Genomic DNA, 21,831 nt, shown 5'->3' on the forward strand with positions numbered 1-21,831 from the left:
ACCGCTAACTCATTGATGTAAATGTTGAACAGAGTTAGACTCAGGCTACAGCCCTGCCGCACTCCTCTTTTCTGGGTGAAGAATTCTGTATGTTTGTTGCCAATTCGGATTGCACATTTGTTGTTCGAATACATTGATTTTATATCTGAGCACTAGAATATGACAGATACAATAATCCAGAAAATCTTGACATTCAAGGTAAACACCCAGAACACCCTGTAAATTAGAAATGCAATGTATTTTCTGTAGAATTAAGATCATATAAAGATTTAAATGTACCTTTGTCCTGGAGAAAAATCTCCATCTCTGAACGTTTTCTTATCCTCCATGATTCAGGCAGTCTTCATGGAGCTGCACATGTTTAGGTCTGAAGAAACAGAAACAAAACAAAATGACATTCAAAAGATTCAAATTTATGAATCTGCCCTTTTCTGTTTTCATACTCATAGGTGCTCAAGGTCAGTGTTGTTACACAAAGCTGCATTTTTGTTGCAGTTAGATTACTAACCAAACTTACAGTAAAATGGAAAGCATGTAAGTTCTAAAACTAATTTTTCCCACATCAATTTACACCCCATACAACATAATGGTAATTCAGAAAACGTCTTTAACAATAAACTATATGACTATTAAGTTCTTACTGGAGCTGGCCTTCTGGTCAAACTGAGCAACTGATAGAGAAGGGCTTTGGTTAGTGAGGTTACCAAGAACTTAATAGTCACTCTAGTTGACCTCCATGATCATATGTGGAGATAGGAGAAATCTACAGAAGGACAAACATCACTGCAACACTCCACTGATCTGGGCTTTATGTCAGTGTGGCCAAACTCAATCCTCTCCTCAGTGAAGACACATGAAAACATGCTTGGAATTTACAAAAAGCACCTAAAGGACCCTCAGACTATGAGAAACAAGATTCTAAATAAAATCGTACATAAGCAACTAAAATAATTAGGTCAGACATTTTGATACTTTTTTTTTCTCCGATTAAATAATCTTAAACTCACAGTAGCCTAAGTGGCGCAGGTGGCCAATTCTGTTTGGAGGAAGAAAAAAAAGGTTGCATCTATTAACATTTATAACAGTAGTGTAGCCAGAAAAGCGACTCTGGGTGTGCATATGAAAATCTGGGTGTGCCACATTTATTGTCAGATTACTGTGCAAAATTATGGGATAGTATTTTTGTCACACTGCTTCCGTCAAACCATACCCCTAGTATTAATTTGCAGGTCGTGTCAAAATGTAATTAATTGTTAAATGTAATAATTTTCTTCCAAATATGATAATTTTGAACTTTAGCTATTTCATTTAGTTTATTTTTAATTACAATTTATTCGCTTTAAATAAATTATAATATATAATTAAAGGATTAAAATGAATTGTAGTTGCTCAATATAGATCTTTTTCTCTCATGTTTTTGTAATGTCTGGGAAGCCAGAATGCGCATGCATCAACAGAATCATTTATTAAATGAACCCTGTTTTTTTTTACTTGCCATTTATAGCAAGCCATATTACAGATGATATTTGAAAAATCTTCGCGATCGACGGGTTTGTGACTCCAGATATAGCGACCAACTTTTTTTGCGCAAGCATTGATTATGCGTGACACAGTCTCAATTTGTGGGAGGAATGTATTGGGCTTCAAACAATGTGCGCGCACGCGCTACGCGGGACGGGTTGTCACCCTACCTGGCACACCCGTCTAGAGTGTGTCCACCTTTGTGTGTGGGTCCATGTACATGCTGAATCGACAGGTAAAAAAAAAAAAAACTCAAGTCCAAATATTCATTCATCACCAATTAACTGTTTGACAAACACTTCCTGCTTCGATGTCCAGATCTGAATTAAAAAAAATCTCAAACATGCTATGAAGTCCCGATCTGAATCAACCGAGTCGCGAACAGGCTCCGAAATGCCGATCTGAATCAACCGAGTCGCGAACATGCTCCGAAGTGCCGATCTGAACCAACCGAGTCGCGAACAGGCTCCGAAGTGCCGATCTGAACCAACCGAGTCGCGAACATGCTCCGAAGTGCCGATCTGAATCAACCGAGTCGCGAACATGCTCCGAAGTGCCGATCTGAATCAACCGAGTCGCGAACAGGCTCCGAAATGCCGATCTGAATCAACGGAGTCGCGAACATGCTCCGAAGTGCCGATCTGAATCAACCGAGTCGCGAACATGCTCCGAAGTGCCGATCTGAATCAACCGAGTCGCGAACATGCTCCGAAGTGCCGATCTGAATCAACCGAGTCGCGAACAGGCTCCGAAATGCCGATCTGAATCAACGGAGTCGCGAACAAAAAAAAAAAACAAAAAAATGTTCTAAGTAAACAACAATAGCCCAAGTTTAGTAAACATTTTTTATTGAGACTATAAAAAAATAATTCTGCATCTATTTTTAGGTGTGCCAGCTGCCACTGTGGGTGGCAGGCACACCCGTGGCTACGCCACTGATATAATATTACCTTTTACCACGTTTAAAATTGAGCAAAGATTAAACCAGGGATATCTGCATCTTAGCTGACTCACCTGAAGACTCACCTTGAACGGAATGTGACATTACAGCTTCTCAAAAGGGTCATATGCCATCCACAAGAAATTCCTTCATAAGATATTAATTATCAAGCTACAATTAAACAAAAACATTCGGCTACTAAACGTATATTTTCTGATCTACTTCTGCCCAGGTGTAAAATGGCGTATGTAAAACTACTTTCATTTTCATGCAACGAAGTACTGTATGCTTGCCCTGCATAACTGGAATAACCTGATCTTGTACCTGCGTTTCAATGGCACAGTCTTTGACCAGCGCATTTACAAAATTATTCCATATTAGCAAAAAAAAATAATAATAAAAAAAAAATAATAATAATAAATTATTAAATATAATAAAAAGACAATAAAAATACTTATTTGATTGAGCAATTATAGTGATGTGTTTTATAAGTTGTAACTGTTTTAACTGTAACTTAATTCATGTCTGTTGGCCCAGTGACTGTTTGTAGGTCAGTGGTTAAAATAATCGATTTCCCTTCTTTTTTTAAACAAAATTATTACCCATAATCAGCAGATACATTTGTTTGCATGTCTTGTTTAATCTGGCCACCGAGGGATGCAGCTCTTGACCGGAAACATTCCGATTTCAGATGCCTCCGCACCGCCATTAACACTCAATGTCAAGATTAAAAAGTAGCCCAATGCTCGACTGTCTCGACCACTACAAGATGGAGAGACATATCCCCACCGTCAGAAACGCTTGTAGATATAGGCCTACACAGGGTACGATTTGTGATAAAACCAGAGGGGAGGATGCTTTTGAAATTATTTATGAAATGCTTTTACAGTTTTTCTCAGTCACTTTGGTGCATTTTTCAAAACAGAAATGCAATTTTCAAAACTACTTGTACAACCTCCACATCATCTAGTCATTAATACACATCATAAAACCAGTTTCTCATTCTTTTGAACAAGTTGCGATTGCTATTGTACATTCATGCAATTGATTACGCACATTTATCTGCGGTTTCCTACATTATCAGTTGCTAATGTCATGTTGCTCAAAATGTATTATACAGTTTTCTGTGCAATAGTCTTACCCCCCAAAACATCTAGTCTTTAGTTCATAGTATAAGTCATTAAATGCAAAATGGTTAATCTAGTTGTCATAAACTGCCAAGCACACTTTTTATTTGTATTTTTACACACTATTATTAGATGTTTTGTCAATTTGGCATGAATTGTGCAAGTGAATCTTTACTAATGAAGAGAATGTAGATGATAAACCAATGATAAACCATTTCTCTGAAATAGCTCAAAAGTTCATCTCATGAATCTTCAGTAGGAAAGCTTGTATAGACAAAGGACAACACAAGAGTTACAAATTCTGAAAATGGAATTATTTTCATCTTTGTTCCCATATTTCCTTTTCTATATCACAATGGCATTGTAAAAGTATTTTTTATTTTTTTATTTTTTTGGTCAGACCACTAGTAAAAGTGTAACTGGGAATTCTATCCAGTCTCTTTCAATCAACATCCCACAAACAGTAATGTGTAAATGTGTAGTTTTGAAATGGATATATGGCATACATAAGCATATGGCATACTGTTCAATACAGTAGTTTACATCAGAACATCCCTCCACTGTTAAACTGACAACATGACTAAGCAATTTGACTGTTTTATCCGTAAACTATGACACAAGGACTTGTCATTCTGATGGCACTGACATGTTCATTGACACAGATATTTATTTTTGAGAGATGAACTAAGGATTTTGAGCAAGAGACTGGCTTTTGCAGGTCATCCATTGTGTTTTGATATTTGTACGATTTGTTTTGTGAAATGCACTTACTGTTTTGCAAATCTCAAGAATGATTAGAGAAATGTACCAAAGCGACTGAGAAAAACTGTAATACGACGGAAATTTTATTTAGTGTAATCTCAGTTTAATAAAAAACATTTTAGGCCTAAGTTAGGCCTATTAATTGTAATGATTTAATGTCCACTGTTATTCAAACAACAAATTACATACAGAAAGCGAGTGAAAAACACAACAAGCCCTTTGAAACTCTGAATATCAGTTAAACCATTGCATCGCAAAATGATTCACTGTTTGGAAGTGCTCCAATCGGATCACGTATCACAAATTATTCGATTCAGATCAGGACGTGGTGTATGGCTGAAAAGCATAATCAGATTGGAAGGGTTTATTTATTTATTTTTTTTTTTTACATTTCAGTTAAAGTTATGTCGTTACAGTTTTAGCTTTTTTATTAGCTTTTTTTAATGTATATAATAATTATTTGTTAATGAATATGAAAAATTCAGTAGGATAAGGTGACAGAGCGAGCGACAGGCTTTGGTGAAGGAGTACCAAGAGAATTGACAGTACGTAACATAAGAACTTCAATCTGACAATGGCTAACATTGCATTGCAGTGCCTGTCTGTGTCTTTGCTTGGTGGACTCTAGATCGTAGACCCGAGTTGGTCTGCAGAGCAAAAAATGCACAATCCACTCCTCTGATCAAATATTTGCACTTTAAAAACACTTTAAAACAAGTGTTTTCCAGTATGGAGATTAATATGTTCTCAATATACAATAGTTGTAGTTTAAGTCACACAAATATTGTTCATATAGACCATGAATATTTGTGACTATCTAGTTGCATACATTTAATGAAATTAATCTATAAATAGTCTCTTCTTTACATGTGATTATCTCATCACAATCTCCATGGGTTGTGTGTTTAGGGGCTCAACAGAACGACTTCAGGCCTCAAAACTATACACAGAATCTTCTGGCTCTGGAGACAAACGACTACAGCGGCACTTCAGTATCGGATCAGATTACAAACAATGAGAAATGACCTGAAGTAAACAGATAAATGACATGAAATAAACAGCAGCTTGTTGTTCATTATCAACAACTACAGCTACTTTAGATTCAAATGTGTATCAACAGAATCAATGGAAGCAACACATTTGTAGGGGAAGTCGTGGCCTAATGGTTAGAGGGTTGGACTCCCAATTGAAGGGTTGTGGGTTCTAGTCTCGGGCCGGCAGGAATTGTGGGTGGAGGGAGTGCATGTACAGTTCTCTCTCCACCTTCAATACCACGACTTAGGTGTCCTTAAGCAAGGCATCGAACCCCCAACTGCTCCCCGGGTGCTGCGGCATAAATGGCTGCCCACTGCTCCGGGTGTGTGCTCACTGTGTGTGTGTGTGTGTGTGTGTGTGTGTGTGTGTTCACTGCTCTGTGTGTGTGCATTTCGGATGGGTTAAATGCAGAGCACAAATTCTGAGTATGGGTCACCATACTTGGCTGAATGTCACTTCACTTTCACTTTCATTTTGTCTATTGTGAAAAAAATCTCTGTCTATTTAACAACTATGATTATAAAAAAATAAAAAATTATTTAAAATGTTACACTGGTAATTTTTCTAATTCTTATAAAGTGAATCATATGAACAATCATTCTTTGCTCGTAACATATGAGTGTGTAACTTTGTGTCCATTTTCCCTCAGTTCAACACTGTCAAAGCTCCTGGATGGTTTCCCTCAGGTCTGTTGCTTGTACAGTTCAAGGATAAATAAACTACAAATCCATATTGAGGTCAATAAGATAAATCATCCAATTCAAAGTGCAGAATGTGTTAACACCTTTAATTAATTGCTTAAAGATTTCAATTCCATATAAAATACATTTTTTATGTTGAGTTTAAATATTTTCTAATATGAACTGACCAGACACATATTTTCACAAACAAATGGTAATATTGTAATGTAAAACTATTTATAAGAATAAATAGGTTTCAGGTTTCATTGTTTGACTGAATTAACAAAGGGATGATTCTGGAAAGTTACACAAACACGTGTGTGATGATCACTAAGGGTTTGTGTCTGTTGATTCTGTTGAATGTGATCAGTCTGTAGTGTCTCTTTATTCACCATCAGCTGATCCAGAGAAGATCAGACTAACATCTAAAACCTGAAAGTAAAACACAGACAGTCAAATGTGGGTGGCATTTCTGCATTATCCACTTTAGAACAATTAAAACAAACTTTGCTTTATTATTATGATAATATAATCCTGTGATAAATTGTGTCAAAAAGCCTATGGTGTCGAATCCAAAATGAATGCCATGTATGATGACTTTGTTCCTTTGACCCTTAAAACAATTGTGATACATATTTTAATGGACAGATGTGGGAAAATAATAATGTTATGGCTTTTTAAAAAAAGAGAAATTGAAAATATCACAACATTCAAAATATCATTAATACACTCAAACATTTATCATATTAAACATAATAATACTATTTTTATAGTACCAGGAACTATAAAACTTTAAAAGAAAAATTCAATTTCAATTAAAATATATGGCCATTTTTAGTCATCATTACTCACAGAAGCATCTGAAGTCCATAATTTGGGTCATCTTTCATATCAGAGAGCAGCTTCACATCTGAGACTCTTAGTTTATTTCCAGTCAGATACAGTTCTGTCAGGTGTGAGGGGTTTGATCTCAGAGCTGAAGCCAGAGCAGCACAACCATCATATGTCACACCACAATCCCTCAACCTGTAGAGAACAATGACACTCTTCAGTCTCTCAGTTCAGGATCTACAGCTCAGATAAACAGAGACTTCACCATCAGAAACACACAGCTTATCCATTACACAATTAACAGGTCCAGTCTAACATTCAGACCCGCTTCTACTTGTTGCATTCTGTTCAGTGCTTAATTTGTAAATGAATAATTGCTGGATGAAATGCGATTAACTTTAGATTGGCTCGTGAAAGCCTAGCCTGAAAGTCTGAAGGCTTAAAGTTTTGCACTGACTTCTACATTTATCTCATATTTCTTCCCAATTATAAAATAAGTATTATGTCCATTTGTTATCTATTTGGTAAGTAGTCATCTAATAAGTGAAAATGTACAGTCAGTCAAATTTGCATTGGGGTCATTATCTGTTTTTTTTTATTGTTTTTTTTTTATTTGTTTAACACTCTATACACCTTTTTTCTTACTTTCAGCTAAAGTAAGCCTATGGGTCAGACTTCCGGATCATTATCCACTATAGGGAAATAATGAAAGGAATAACAACGTGCAGTAGACATTAACACTGTTTTCTCTACAAACCAGTGTGCTCATAATAAAGATAATACATTCGAATAATATCTTAAGACACACCAATTTTCAATATCAAGCAGCAAAACGAGCTGTTTTGTACAGCTAAAAATAGCTGGATGCGGATGAGACCGGAAGCCATACTCATAAAATTTACAAATGGCTGCGCCCACTCTTACGGGAAGAGTTTCCCTTCAACCTGGAAATGAGGAACCCTGTTTAAAAGCAAACTCACAAAACATGCGTTTGTAAAACAGCTCATCATCAGTTTCGCAAAAAATATGGAGACTCACCTGTCTCGTTATACACATTGTCTCTTTTTACACCTGGTACTTTTCCTGACATGCTAAAATTCTACAAATGGATCCTATGAGAGCTACCATAAACATTTTGTGAATATTTCTTTGCATAGTGTGTGCAATTCTCAGATGATTTACCCCAGTATTTTCAGTTTACAATGAAGATCCTTCAGCAGATCAGAGAGCAGATTCATCGTTGATGATCTTAGTTTATTTCCAGACAGATCAAGTTCTGTCAGGTGTGAGGGGTTTGATCTCAAAGCTGAAGCCAGAGCAGCACAACCTTTATATGTCACACCACAGTCCCTCAACCTGTAGAGAACAAAGACACTCTTCAATCTCTCTGTTCAGGATCTACAGCTCAGATGAACAGCAACTTTACAATTAGAAAGAGGGACTCAATCCATGACATCATTAACAGTTCCGGTCCAGTTCCATTGAAACAATACTACAGCGAGAATAAAAGTTATGCCTTCTTTCTTTGTGTGAACATTTGGGTGGCATTATGCAAATCTTCCCACACAGTGATGTAGACATGTGGGGGCGTGTTTAAACGAGCCGTTTTAGGAGGGTGTGTACAAGTCTTAACTTTTATAAAGAATATTACTTTGGGTTTGAGAATTTAGTCTTTGCAACTTTAGGGATCGTATCTATTCACAAACAGCTTGTAACACTCCAAAGAGAAAGTAAAACTTGAAATTGCAAAGCCCTTTAAAGGGTTAGTTCAGCCAAAAATGTAAATTTTGTCATTAATTACTCAACCTCATTTGAAACCCATAAGATCTTTGTTCCTCTTCAGAACACAAATTAAGATTGGTCTCTTCAGTTTTTATGAAATTGACACTCCCATGAACAGCAATGCAACTATAATATTCCCAGGTCCAGAAACATAGTAAGGATATCGGTAAAACAGTCCATGTGACATCACTAGCTTAACTTCAATTTTGCGAAGCTAAGAGGATACTTTTGTACGCAAAAAAAAAATTCTTCCATTTTAGAGAGTTTCACAATGCATACGAATACTTTGGTTATCAAAGTGTGGGGGGTGCACAATTACTGCGAGGGGGGAGGGGGATGGGGGTTGTCATCAGCATAAAAAGAAAATACATAAAAAAAATTATGTCACACTGGCATATTGCACCTGTCAAACATAGTCTATTTTGCCGTCAATACTGTTGACGGTGTCCTTTATCAGTAGGCTTTTTATTTATGCTCAACATGAAGTATAGATATTGTTGTCGTGAAGACAAGATCCTGGTCTGTCGGCGGTCTCCCTCTATGTCACCTACAAAAGGAGCAGTGTGCCAGCGCCACGTCAGCCACGATTCTGGTGTGTAAAGACACAGAAAATGCGAAGATGCCGTCATGCAACTGACACGCAGCAGAAATGCCACGATCATACCACGCAGCCAGTGTGTTGCCGGCTTAGAATAAGCTGCAGGACGGGATTTGCGCTGAACGCGGAGACTTCCACCACTTAATATGTTCGTTTGGAAACACGAAATGTATATGTTCCGCACACAAAATATTGCATTCGGTCTTTTTGGTACACACGTGCACTGTACCAAAAGCCCTGTAACGAAACGGTCCGGTACAAATACACGTACCGTTACTCCCCTAATATTGATATTGTGAAATCTTATGGCCATAATAACCATGATATGAAAATTCTGATATTGTGCTCAACCGGGAGGCTCTCGCGGCATCCAACAGGAGATCAAGACTCATGGCATCGTAAGGGTAAGCCTCGCTGACCGTACCATGGAAAAGGTAAGGGATGGGAAGACTGTAGGATGGAAATGCAAGATTGCTGGCACAGGCTTGCAGCATCTGACGGGAATTCCATAATTGAAGTATCAGACGAGTAAGCCTCGCCGGTAGACCGAAGGCAAGGTTTGCGTGACTGGGAGGCTCTCGCAGCATTCGGCGGGAGTTTAATCTTCACAGCATCAGATGGGTAAGTCTCGCCAGTAGACGGACGGAAGAGTTTTCCATGGGGTTGTGCGACCGGGAGGGTCTCACAGCATCTGATGGGAGTTTAATACTCACGGCATCAGATGGATAAGTCTCACCAGTAGATGGACGGAAAAGTCTTCCATGGGTTATGTGACTGGGAGGCTCTTGCAGCAGGGACGGTTAAGAATCACTGGTAGTTGAAAGAAAACATTCACTCAACCAGGAAAGCTCTCATAGTATCTTACAGGAGTTCAATACTCACGTCAGTGGATAGGTAAGCATTGCCGGTAGTTGGACAGAAAAGGCATGGTTTGCTCGACTGGGTGGGCCTCGCAGCATCTGACAGGAGTTCTATAGTCACGTCATCTTATGGGTAAGCATCACTAGTAGTTAAAGGAACATATACACTCAACTGGGAAGGCTCTGGGAAGACTCTGGAAAATCTGAGTAATTTCTTTGTGTATTCTATGCCGTTTGCATCATGGTTACAAAATTACAGCAACATCCTTTTATGTCACAACTTCTATGATGTTTAACAACTTTCCGCAACAAATGACCTGGCTTTTAGCGACTTTACCTAAAAATCGAGCATCGCGTTAGTTCAGTCAGGCCATGTTAGTCACGCTTGCATCAGCTGACATGTACCAATCCAGTCTTGACACCTATCACCTGCAGTCTATTTAAATTCCCATTATTCAGTGTCTCTTCCATCGCATTGCTGCTTGCAATTAACTCCCTCCTCCAACCCCAACTCCACCAACTGAACCTGTAATCCGATCTAACTTATTCTTTCTTTACAGTGTCTTCATTGGAAGCAGTCTCTACGACATTTTGTTTACAACTCATGTAATTTTGAATTGTAATTATATATGCTTATAATGGTTCTGTTCTGTACCCCAGGGGGGTTTGTCTTACTGCTCTCCCCGCTCTGTCCAAGCATGGCTGCATGGACAGGCACTTGGAGTGTTGCTCAGAACATAACCATACCGCCAACATTAACTGTATGCAATTATAATTGTCATAAATATACTTGACGGAAGTGGTCCTGATCGAAATTAATTTGCAACATGGCCTGTGCCTCTCACGGCAGCCTCATATTAGCATCTTCTACAAGAGCTGGAGGCCCGGCTGCATACAATACTGCCACCGGAAAAGCCACAGTAAAAGGTTTAGCCAAAGCAGGAAATGAGTGAGGCTCGTCTGTGGTGAGATTTGGGGCGTGGCCCAGGCTCATTGGAGTCCTACCACTGCGACCCAGTGCCTAAGGAGAACTGGGTCTTGTGTGTGGTCAAAAGATAAGAGGATGCCAGGGAAAAAATTGGAAGTGATGCTGGTAGAGGCGAGATTAAGCCTCTGCGTCATGGAGAGCATGTGGATGGTTGAGCAGAGAGTCTGGAGCTCAGCGGCGGTGTCTGGCGGAGTTTTGTTGAAAATATATTTATCTCGCCCTGGACTGTTGGTCTGATTTTCACTCAATTTGACTTAGATCACCTTCAGACCATACTGGCAAAAAAATGATGTTTTATTAACAAGGTTCGGGAGGAGAACGCAACTTAGCCTACTTAACACAGGTGGAGCGCACTTAAGTTAATCAACACCATGGTATAAATACTGCTGACTTTTCTCTATCCATTGACGGTTTATCTGCATTCGGTTCGCACCTTTTGCCATTTTATCTCAGACTCAGCTTCTCCCATCTTAACAACGAGACCTATACTGGGGATTTTTCAGTTCTCTGGCCAATCTGCTAGCCTCAGATATGTGGATACAACTCTACAGATAATCATACATCCTTGTCAAAACTACAACAATAAACTATTTGTTAATAATTCTCAGAGAGATGATCTTACTTCAGTTTTTCCAGTTTACAGTCAGGATCATTCAGTAGATCAGAAAGCATATTCCCTCCTAATGCTCCTAGTTTATTTCCAGACAGATCCAGTTCTCTCAGGTGTTCAGGGTTTGATCTCAGAGCTGAAGCCAGAGCAATAAAACCTTCTTCTGTGACACCACAATCCCTCAAACTGTAGAGGATAAAGAACATACATAATGAACAGATACCAGCTGAAATTAAATACAAAATGTGAGAACTATAATTCAAAAAGATATTATAACATACACATCAGTAGTGTAGCCAGAAAAGAGACTCTGGGTGTGCATATGAAAATCTGGGTGTGCCACATTTATTGTCAGATTACTGTGCAAAATTATGGGATAGTATTTTTGTCACACTGCTTCCGTCAAACCATACTCCTAGTGTTAATTTGCAGGTCGTGTCAAATGTAGTTAATTGTTAAATGTCATAATTTTCTTCCAAATACGATAATTTTGAACTTTAGCTATTTCATTTTGTTTATTTTTCATTACAATTTATTCACTTTAAATAAATTATAATATATAATTATAGGATTAAAATGAATTGTAGTTGCTCAATATAGATCTTTTTTTTCATGTTTTTGTAATGTCTGGGAAGCCAGAATGCGCATGCATCAACAGAAACATTTATTAGCTGAACCCTGTTTTTTTTACGTGCCATTTATAGCAAGCCATATTACAGATGATATTACAGATGCTTTGTCAGATCTAAGTTGAAGCGCGTGCCGAACCGTGTGTGGTGAACCGAACGGTTTGGTTTTTTTTTATTTCAGCGAACCGTGCCATCCCTATTACCTCAACAATAATCAATCAATTACAGGCCTAAAACAATCATGCCCGAGCAGACGGATATTAGTACATCTCATCACACCGGCACCCGCGTCTAAATCAGTTGTATGGTCTGGTTTTCAGTCTAAAACAGTTGTGTCAAGTATAAATGTCTCGTCTGTTTCGCACCGGAGGCTCGCACCTTTTTTTCTCAGATTTTGAAAAATCGCGATCGACGGGTTGGTGACTCCAGATATAGCGACCAACTTTTTTTGAGCAAGCATTGATTATGCGTGACACAGTCTCAATTTGTGGGAGGCATGTATTGGGCTTCAAACGCTGTGCGCGCAAGCACTACACGGGACGGGTGGTCACCCTACCTGGCACACCCGTCTAGAGTACCTTTGTGTGTGGGTCCATGTACATGCTGAATCGACAGGTAAAAAAAAAAGTCTCAAACATGCTACGAATCCTGATCTGAATCAACCGAGTCGCGAACAGGCTCCGAAGTGCAGATCTGAATCAACCGAGTCGCGAACATGCTCCGAAGTGCCGATCTGAATCAACCGAGTCGCGAACATGCTCCGAAGTGCCGATCTGAATCAACCGAGTCGCGAACATGCTCCGAAGTGCCGATCTGAATCAACCGAGTCGCGAACAGGCTCCGAAGTGCCGATCTGAATCAACCGAGTCGCGAACAGGCTCCGAAGTGCCGATCTGAATCAACCGAGTCGCGAACATGCTCCGAAGTGCCGATCTGAATCAACCGAGTCGCAAACAGGCTCCGAAGTGCCGATCTGAATCAACCGAGTCGCGAACAGGCTCCGAAGTGCCGATCTGAATCAACCGAGTCGCGAACATTATCCGAAGTGCCGATCTGAATCAACCGAGTCGCGAACAGGCTCCGAAGTGCCGATCTGAATCAACGGAGTCGCGAACAGGCTCCGAAGTGCCGATCTGAATCAACCGAGTCGCGAACAGGCTCCGAAGTGCCGATCTGAATCAACGGAGTCGCGAACAGGCTCAGAAGTCCCGATCTGAATCAACCGAGTCGCGAACAGGCTCCGAAGTGCCGATCTGAATCAACCGAGTCGCGAACAGGCTCCGAAGTGCCGATCTGAATCAACCGAGTCGCGAACAATATTTATATATATATATATATATATTCTAAGTAAACAACAATAGCCCAAGTTTAGTAAACATTTTTTATTGAGACTATAAAAAATAATTCTGCATCTATTTTTAGGTGTGCCAGCTGCCACTGTGGGTGGCACAGGCACACCCTGGCACACCCGTGGCTAAGCCACTGATACACATAAAGGGCAGTAGTGCAGACAAGTGTTCAACATCAGCAAATAGTGAAGAACATTGGGAGAAAACTAAATGCTAAAATGATAAATGTGATCCTATTTTATCAGTCTAGTGAATGTTTTCAGTCTGACTTACTGAACTGATCTGGATTCTTTGACCACAGGCAGAAGCTTCTGAAGAACTTCATCTGCTGTATTTTGTTCTCCAATAAACTGTTTCAGATTAAACTCATCCATCTTCTGCTCTGATGTCAGCAACACATAAACCAGAGCTGACCACTGTGAAGATGAGAGTTTAGTTTCTTTTATTTTTCCAGATTTCAGATAATCTTGGATCTCCTGCATCAGTGAATCATCTCCCAGTTCATTCAGACAGTGAAACAGATTGATGGATCTCTCTGGAGAGCGATTCCTCTTGATCTTCTGCTTGATGTACTTAACTGTTTTCTCTTTGTTGTAAGAGCAGCTTCCTGTCTGTGTCAGTAGTTCTCTTAAGAGAGACTGATTGGACTCCAATGAGAGACCCAGAAGAAAACGCAAAAAAAGGTCCAGATGTCCATTTTTACTCTTCAAGGCCTTTTCCACAGCTCTCTGATGCAGCTTAGATAGTGAAACATTTAAAGCATTCTTCAAATGCTTCAAAGGACAAGAAGACAGAGTAATAAACACATTTCTGTTATTTTTCATAAGGGACAGATGTGCATATAGAGCCGCTAGATGTTCCTGGATGCTCAAATGGACAAAACAGAAGACTTTCCCCTGGTTCAAGCCAAACTCCTCTCTGAAGATCTGAGTGCACAATCCTGAGTACACTGCTGCTTCTTTCTCTTCAATGCCACACTCTCTCAGGTCTTCCTCATAGAAGATCAGGTTGCCTTTCACAAGCTGCTGAAAAGCCAGTTTCCCCAGTTTGAGGATCATATCTTCATCTTTGACTGTATTCTCATAGTCCTTTTCTTGCTTGATGTTGGTCTGAAGGATCAGGAAGTGTGTGTACATTTGAGTGAGAGTCTTGGGAATCTCTCCACTCTCTGCTTCACTCAACATCTTCTCCAGAACAGCGGCTGAGATCCAGCAGAACACTGGGATGTGGCACATGATGTAGAGGCTCCTTGAAGACTTCAGGTGTGAGATGATTGTATTGGCCAGACTCTGATCACTGATTCTCTTCCTGAAGTATTCCTCCTTCTGTGGATCATTGAAGCCTCGTACCTCTGTCACTCGATGGACACACTCAGAGGGGATGAGATCAGCTGCTGCTGGTCTGGAGGTGATCCAGATGAGTGCAGAGGGAAACAGATTCCCCACAATGAGGTTCATCAGCAGCACATCCACTGAAGCTGATTCAGATATATTACACAGTTTCACTTTACTCTTAAAGTCCAGAGACAGACGACACTCATCCAGACCGTCAAAGATGAACAACACTTTATATTGATCACTAGATATTTCCATATCTTTGGTTTCAGGGTAAAATACATGAAGAAGATCTGAAAGACTGAGTGTTTTGTCCTTCATCAAGTTGATTTCTCTGAAAGGAAGTGGAAATATGAGCTGGACGTCCTGATTCTCTTTCCCTTCAGCCCAGTCCAGGATCAACTTCTGCACAGAGACTGTTTTTCCAATGCCAGCGACTCCCTTTGTCAGCACAGTTCTGATGGGTTTTTCTTGTCCAGGTAAAGGTCTAAAGATGTCATTGCATTTGATTGGTGTGTCCTCTGTTGCTGCTCTCCTGGATTGTTTCTCAATCTGTCTCACCTCGTGCTCATTACTTGTCTTTCTTCTTTCACTCTCTGTGATGTAGAGCTCTGTGTAGATCTCATTCAGGAGTGTTGGGTTTCTCTGCGTCGCTGTTCCTTCATACAGACACCGAAACTTTTTCAGCAGATTTGATTTGATCAGTTGAGAGTAATGACTGCAATTAAAATAACAGATTACATATGTTCAGATTACAGAACATTATTATAAATTATATAAAAGTAAATTAAACTTAATTAAACAAATAAATGGACAACACCATATAAGTGACATTGCGGTATGTCTGAATATCAGCATGGCTGTGATTTGTTTGCACAAGCTGTGCTGATATTCAGACCAACTGAATAATTTAGTTATTATATTGCTTTAACAACATGCTTGGATACAGCACTCTGTGAACAGCCAGCTTTTTTTTTAGCAATTAATGTTTGTGGCTTACCCTCCTTGTGAAGGGTGTCAATGATTGTCAGATCAGCAGTCTTTTCATGAACCAAACTGAGAGGCTCAGGAAACCTTTGCATGTGATTAGCAGCAGTTGATTAGCGGATTGGCATGTCACCATATTCTACATTGTTGAGATTTGGTGGGTTTTTATTAAATGTGAGCCAAAATCATCACAATTAAGAGAATCAAAGACTTTAACTACTTCAGTTTGTGTGCAGTGAATTTATTTAATACAAGAGTTTCAAAATTTGAGTTTAATTTATTGAGATGCACCTGTAAATACACAGGACACCGGGGGATGACGAAGCACACCTGGAACTAATGAGCAATCAAACACATGGGAAAACTGGGTCAGGGCAGGCATATGGAGAGGGAAAAATACACAGATGGATCTTCTACGTACGTTGCTAACTCATTTGGCTGGATTTGATTGTTGATGAATTGGCATGATTTTTGATCATTTGGTTCTTCAAAGCTGTCATAGTAACAGGTCTGTGAGCTTAAACCTGCTCGGGAGCAGGCTTATTTCATATAAACATGATTAGATCACATCTTTTAAACCATAACTGATACTCAAAATATGTCCGCTGCCACCGCTACTTTATTACAAGAGTATCCTACTGAACAAGGGACAATATTTAATATAATAATCATCTGAAAATTTATTTAAAGATAATATAATAATGTCATTGTCCATAATAGCCTACTAGACACAGCCAATTTTACTCACTGAAATATTGATTTGTCATAAAATGATTACTTCATAATTGTATTTGATTCTTACACACGTCCTATACAGATAATGTAGACTAGTGCATTAATTTGAGTGATGATGGCTATTATGGGAGTGGCTTGATGGAGCGCAGGAGATGCAGATAACTTGATCTTGACCAATAAGTAACTTTCATTAATGCTGCCACGTAACAAATCTGTCCAAATATAAAATTAAATGAATAGCTAATTACTTAATTGAAATAAAAATATAAAGACTGTACAAGTATTCTAAATCGTGAATCTAAATAATTGGGAATCATGTAAAAAAAAAATATAAAAACAGTGCGCATTTCATTTATCTATTATAACATTTATGTAGTTTTGTTGACTTGGCTGTTTCCTTATAGTCCAGAAATGTGTCAAGTTTTCCATCAGGTGTCTTTTTTAATTATATGATGTCATTAAGTTGCTATCTTGCCACCAGCCAATCACTGCATTGCTGATCATGGTTTCAAGTTTCGTGAATGTGCAATTATCTCAGATAACTCAATCCAGCCATACTAATCATCAACAGCAGGTTCGTTCAAAGAACCCAATTAGCCAGATCCTGATAGGCGAGATGATATCATCTTGGATGTGACAATAGTCTTTCTTACAGGGCAGTCTTATTTTCTATTTATACATAGTTATTTATAAAAGCATAGATGCAAACACATATCCAGAATTTGGTCGGTCAAGATAGAATATTATACCGCAGATCAGTTGATGTGTCACTTCCTTTAAATCTTCCTGGACTGCCCAAATATCTGTTACCCTTCATGGACACACAGCTGGACTCTGAGGAGTTGGATTTATCTCCGTGGATTGTTCTTTAATAGAATAGAAACAAAAGAATAGAGACAATAATTCACTTTTGGTATTACAAGTAGATAAACTTCACAATCCATCCATCCATTTTTTAACATAGATTTTTATTTTGTTGTTGTTGTAAGTAATGTAGCTAAATCTAGTTTGTCCGTATGCCAGTCATTCATTGAAAAAATAGATGGCATTTTATTTCTTTATTATTTATTTACTTTATGTTAGTAAGTGATGTTAAAAATGTCTCTGTGCATAATGAACTGGTGGGTTTATGGTGGTGTGTTGTGCCACTCTGTGCAGGAAAATCCAGGGCCATTATTTAGCTCCAGTCCACCCAAATCAAGACTGAAGGACCGACTTGCTATTTCAGTGCTTTATAATAGAAGCAGAGTTTTAAATGCTTCCATCATTTTCTCATTTCTGAATTTTGATAAGTGGTTATTTGCCAAATTAAGCCCTGCATGCATATTTTTGTGTATCAATGTTCTCCCTGTCTGTCTAAAGAAAAAAGCCAAACCTCAGATCAGTTGATTTGTGTCTTTCCTTAAATTCTAATGGCCCATCCATAGACCCATCACTCTTCATGGATACACAGGTTAACTCCAATGAGTCTGATCTCTGCCTGTGAAATTATTTTCAATATAGAAACAACAGAAAAGAAAAGAGATGACAGAACAGACAATTCATTTAGTTGAGTTGTACCTGTAGATGGATCTCAAACAGATAATCAACCATATATGTATATTTTACCAATGATTTCTACACTTTTCTCAAGTTTTCCAATATGTGACATAATTGTGTCTTATTAGTGCTATAAATTGTTTGCATCTTATTAATTTGTCAGTATTGTTCTGGTCTAGACTATCAGTGTGACTGGGTCAGTAGTCAAACATCAGGAATGAAACTCCAAAATCTACAAGTCATGTAACAAATTCTTAAACCGGGTCAGCAAATTCAAAAGAACAGTTCTTGATTTGTTCACTAAGAAATCAGAGCTTTAGCACAACTGGATAAAAGGAAACAGATGAGCTTTTCTATTTTGGAGTAAAATGGAAGTTATTGGTAAAGCAGGAGATATATTTGAAGGATTATATGAAGAGGAGGATGAGGACAAGGTAAGACTCGGATAAGATCAGAGCGGGATAGAACATTTTTCCTGCCTGAATGTTTTTGGACAGCATTAACTAACACCATGCCAACCTCCATCCCAACAACATCACCCTTCTCATCACATGTCTGGACATATATGCTGACCAGAATATCTCTTGTACAGTATCACCTTAGCACTTCATGTGGCCAGAACAAGGGTCACCAAACTTTATCCTGGAGGTCTGGTGTCCTGCAGAGTTTAGCTCCAACTTGCCTCAACACATCTGCCTGGAAGTTTCTAATGCTGCGTTTCCACCGCAGGAACTTTACCCAGGAACTAGTGACTTTGGCCTGGTACTCGTTGTGTTTCCACCGCAGGAACCAGGAACTAAATAAAGTTCCGGGTAACAAAAAATGCCCCTCAGAAAGTTCCTGCAGGCGGGGTGGTACTTTTTAAAAGTTCCGGAACTCTCGGGGGCGGGACTTGAGCGCTAAACATCCTGATTGGTTGAGTTCACGTTGAAGCACGTACTTCCTGGATGTCGAGCGTACTGCACAGACTCAAACCAAGCTTGATGATGTAGATGTCACGTGAGCAAACTGTCTGACAATTGTAAGTCTTCTAATTGCTGTGCCAAGAGAAATCTGAATCACCCACCGAATCTTGCAGACGTTGTTGAATAATTTTGTCCTGTTGGTTTTATGTACTCTCTATGGGCTTCTCTCTTGACTTCATGCCTCCACGTCCCCCCGATTGCCTCATAGACAGTAAAAGATTGCCTGCGAGCTTCTGCTCCTGTCCATACGGTAAATTCTCTACTGTGTGACAGAGACTTATGACGCAATCGTTAGCCTATTTTTACAAAAACTGCTTCTACGGAACCATAACATAAGATACAAGGTAATGGAGCCTTTTATACATTTTCGTGTTTCTTTAGAAATAATGAATGGACAAATGGAGTCTTTAAACGCCTCAAAGGGAAAGTTATTCACCGTCAAAGTGACGCCAAAATGAATGGGAGTCAATGGAATGCTAACAGCAGGTGGGGGTCCGCTAGCCAATGGCAGAGCCCAAGGGTGCTTCAAAGAATATGAAACCCTGCAACCCTGGTTTCCACCGCAGTAGACCTTCTGATATGTGCTGCTTGCTCTGATGTCTCTTTAGTGGTTAAACATAAAATATAATTAGTTTTGGGTAAATCTAACAAGTTATCTTTGGTCTGTATTCAATTTATCAATATGTTAAAATGAAAATAAAAAAGGCAAATTTATATAATATTTCGTTTCATTGTAATGGCTGTATATATTACATTTAAATTAAATTAAATTTATGCATTTAGCAGACGCTTTTATCCAAAGCGACTTACAGTGCATTCAAGCTATCAATTTTGACTGATCATGTGTTCCCGGGGAATCGAACCCCCAATCTTGTTAGTGCAATGCTCTACCAAATGAGCTACAGGAACACTATATACACATTTCCCTCAACTAAGTACATTTCTGCAGCTGTTATTATGTTTAAATGAAAACGAAAGGAGGCAGTTGTTACTTGCATAATCTTCAAGGTACTTTAGGCTGTGGTGGATTCGCAGAAAGAAACAGGTCTGGGGGGAAAAAAGTTCCTGGTACAAATATTCTGGGTAGTTTCGGTGGAAACGCAGCATAATATATCTAGTAATACCTTGATTATCTGATTCAGGCATGTTTAATTAGGGCTGGAGCTAAATTCTGCAGGACATCAGCCCTCCAGGATGAGGTCTGGTGACCCCTGGATCACAAATGTTCTGAAAAACTTTAAATGGTATGATGCCACCCACCCATCTATATATTTATTGACATAGATCTGGGCTCTTGTAGTTTAGACACTCAAGGTCCTAATTACTCAAGGTCCAGCATCAGAATATGATAAAGACAAGCAATCACATGAACACATTAACTTTGACATACCTGCATCCTGTAGAAATATCTCCTTTAATGAATGTTTCATGGTCCTCCATGATTCATTCTGTTTTCATGGAGCTGTGCAAGTATAATGATATAGAAACATTTATTCAGACGCTAATTTAATTCATTCAGAAGATAATTACATTTTTTTAATTACAATACCATTTTCTCAATGTTTCTTGTTTAATAAAATACTAAATGTTTCCTATTTCTTTACCATTTATGTAAATGTTTTTTAAAATGCTTAAAAAGAAATGTAAAATGGGGTTGAGTGTTTTTAGTAGATATTTTCTCAAATCATGTTCGTATTTTTTTACTTAATATGTAGAGAGAGAGAAAAAACTCAAATGTAACTTAAGCATAGACCTATATGTACAATAAAAACACAGAGTTTATGTGATAAAATCAAGAAATCCATGCTACTTTAAATAATGTTTATTATTTTATCTTTAATTAAATAAGTTTCTCATGTTAACGAGGAAGTAACTTGAATGCAGCTCACCTGATGCTCACTCACCTTCAATATTACTGTAGTTTACCCCAGGCTCCCAACACGTTTGTTGTTCCCGTCGTGTGTTTCTCACTACCTAAATTCCCATATGGCAACTAGATACTACCAATGTTACCATTAAACACTTTGATGTACGTTTCTTCTGATTTAAAGAAACGTGTATGTCCTGGTTTAAAGTGGCATGCGGTAAAACTCTGAAAATGATTTAACCTCTTACAACAAAAGTTGCTAATCCTGTTTGAAGTGAAAAATTCAACACACCCAGTTCAGTCCAAAAACAGGTTGATTACTAGATCAGTAGACATTTAAAGATTTTAAGACCGAATGTTAGCAAATAGTAAAAAACTATTTACAAAGTCAGTAAGTGTATGGTGCTTAGTGTTTTTAAATCTGTTCAGATTTTAAAAGTCATGTATTTCAGCCTTAGATCAGTATGGGGTACATCTGAATATAGTGTTGGACAATGGAGACTGAAAATGCTGAAAACCACTGTCCAGCAGATATTTTAATTTACTGTACATACATGGATTTACTCTTGATGATGTGAACCTTTAAGGAAAATGTATTATTTTCAGTTTTCTCATTATTATTATTATTTCACTATTAATTCACATACATACAGCAGCATATTGTAAGGGGAAAAAAAATCAGTAAACAGTTT

The 21,831-nt window shown here is 38.5% G+C and overlaps 1 protein-coding gene across 1 annotated transcript; it reads right to left on the reverse strand.

Annotated features, from left to right (window-relative positions):
- Positions 1 to 318: 318 nt before the first annotated feature.
- LOC113120207 (NLR family CARD domain-containing protein 3-like) lies at positions 319 to 20,701 on the reverse strand. The gene is made up of 8 exons (XM_026290141.1): positions 20,663 to 20,701; positions 18,144 to 18,248; positions 17,518 to 17,634; positions 13,986 to 15,764; positions 11,859 to 11,920; positions 10,159 to 10,262; positions 9,628 to 9,770; positions 319 to 367 (listed from the first exon to the last, which is right to left on the reverse strand). Exons 2-8 carry the CDS (start codon positions 18,209 to 18,211, stop codon positions 319 to 321), a joined length of 2,322 nt encoding a protein of 773 aa, XP_026145926.1. The 5' UTR covers positions 18,212 to 18,248; positions 20,663 to 20,701.
- Positions 20,702 to 21,831: the final 1,130 nt, after the last annotated feature.

Source organism: Carassius auratus, chromosome 19 (genome assembly GCF_003368295.1).
Source record: "Carassius auratus strain Wakin chromosome 19, ASM336829v1, whole genome shotgun sequence".
Taxonomy (NCBI): domain Eukaryota; kingdom Metazoa; phylum Chordata; class Actinopteri; order Cypriniformes; family Cyprinidae; genus Carassius; species Carassius auratus.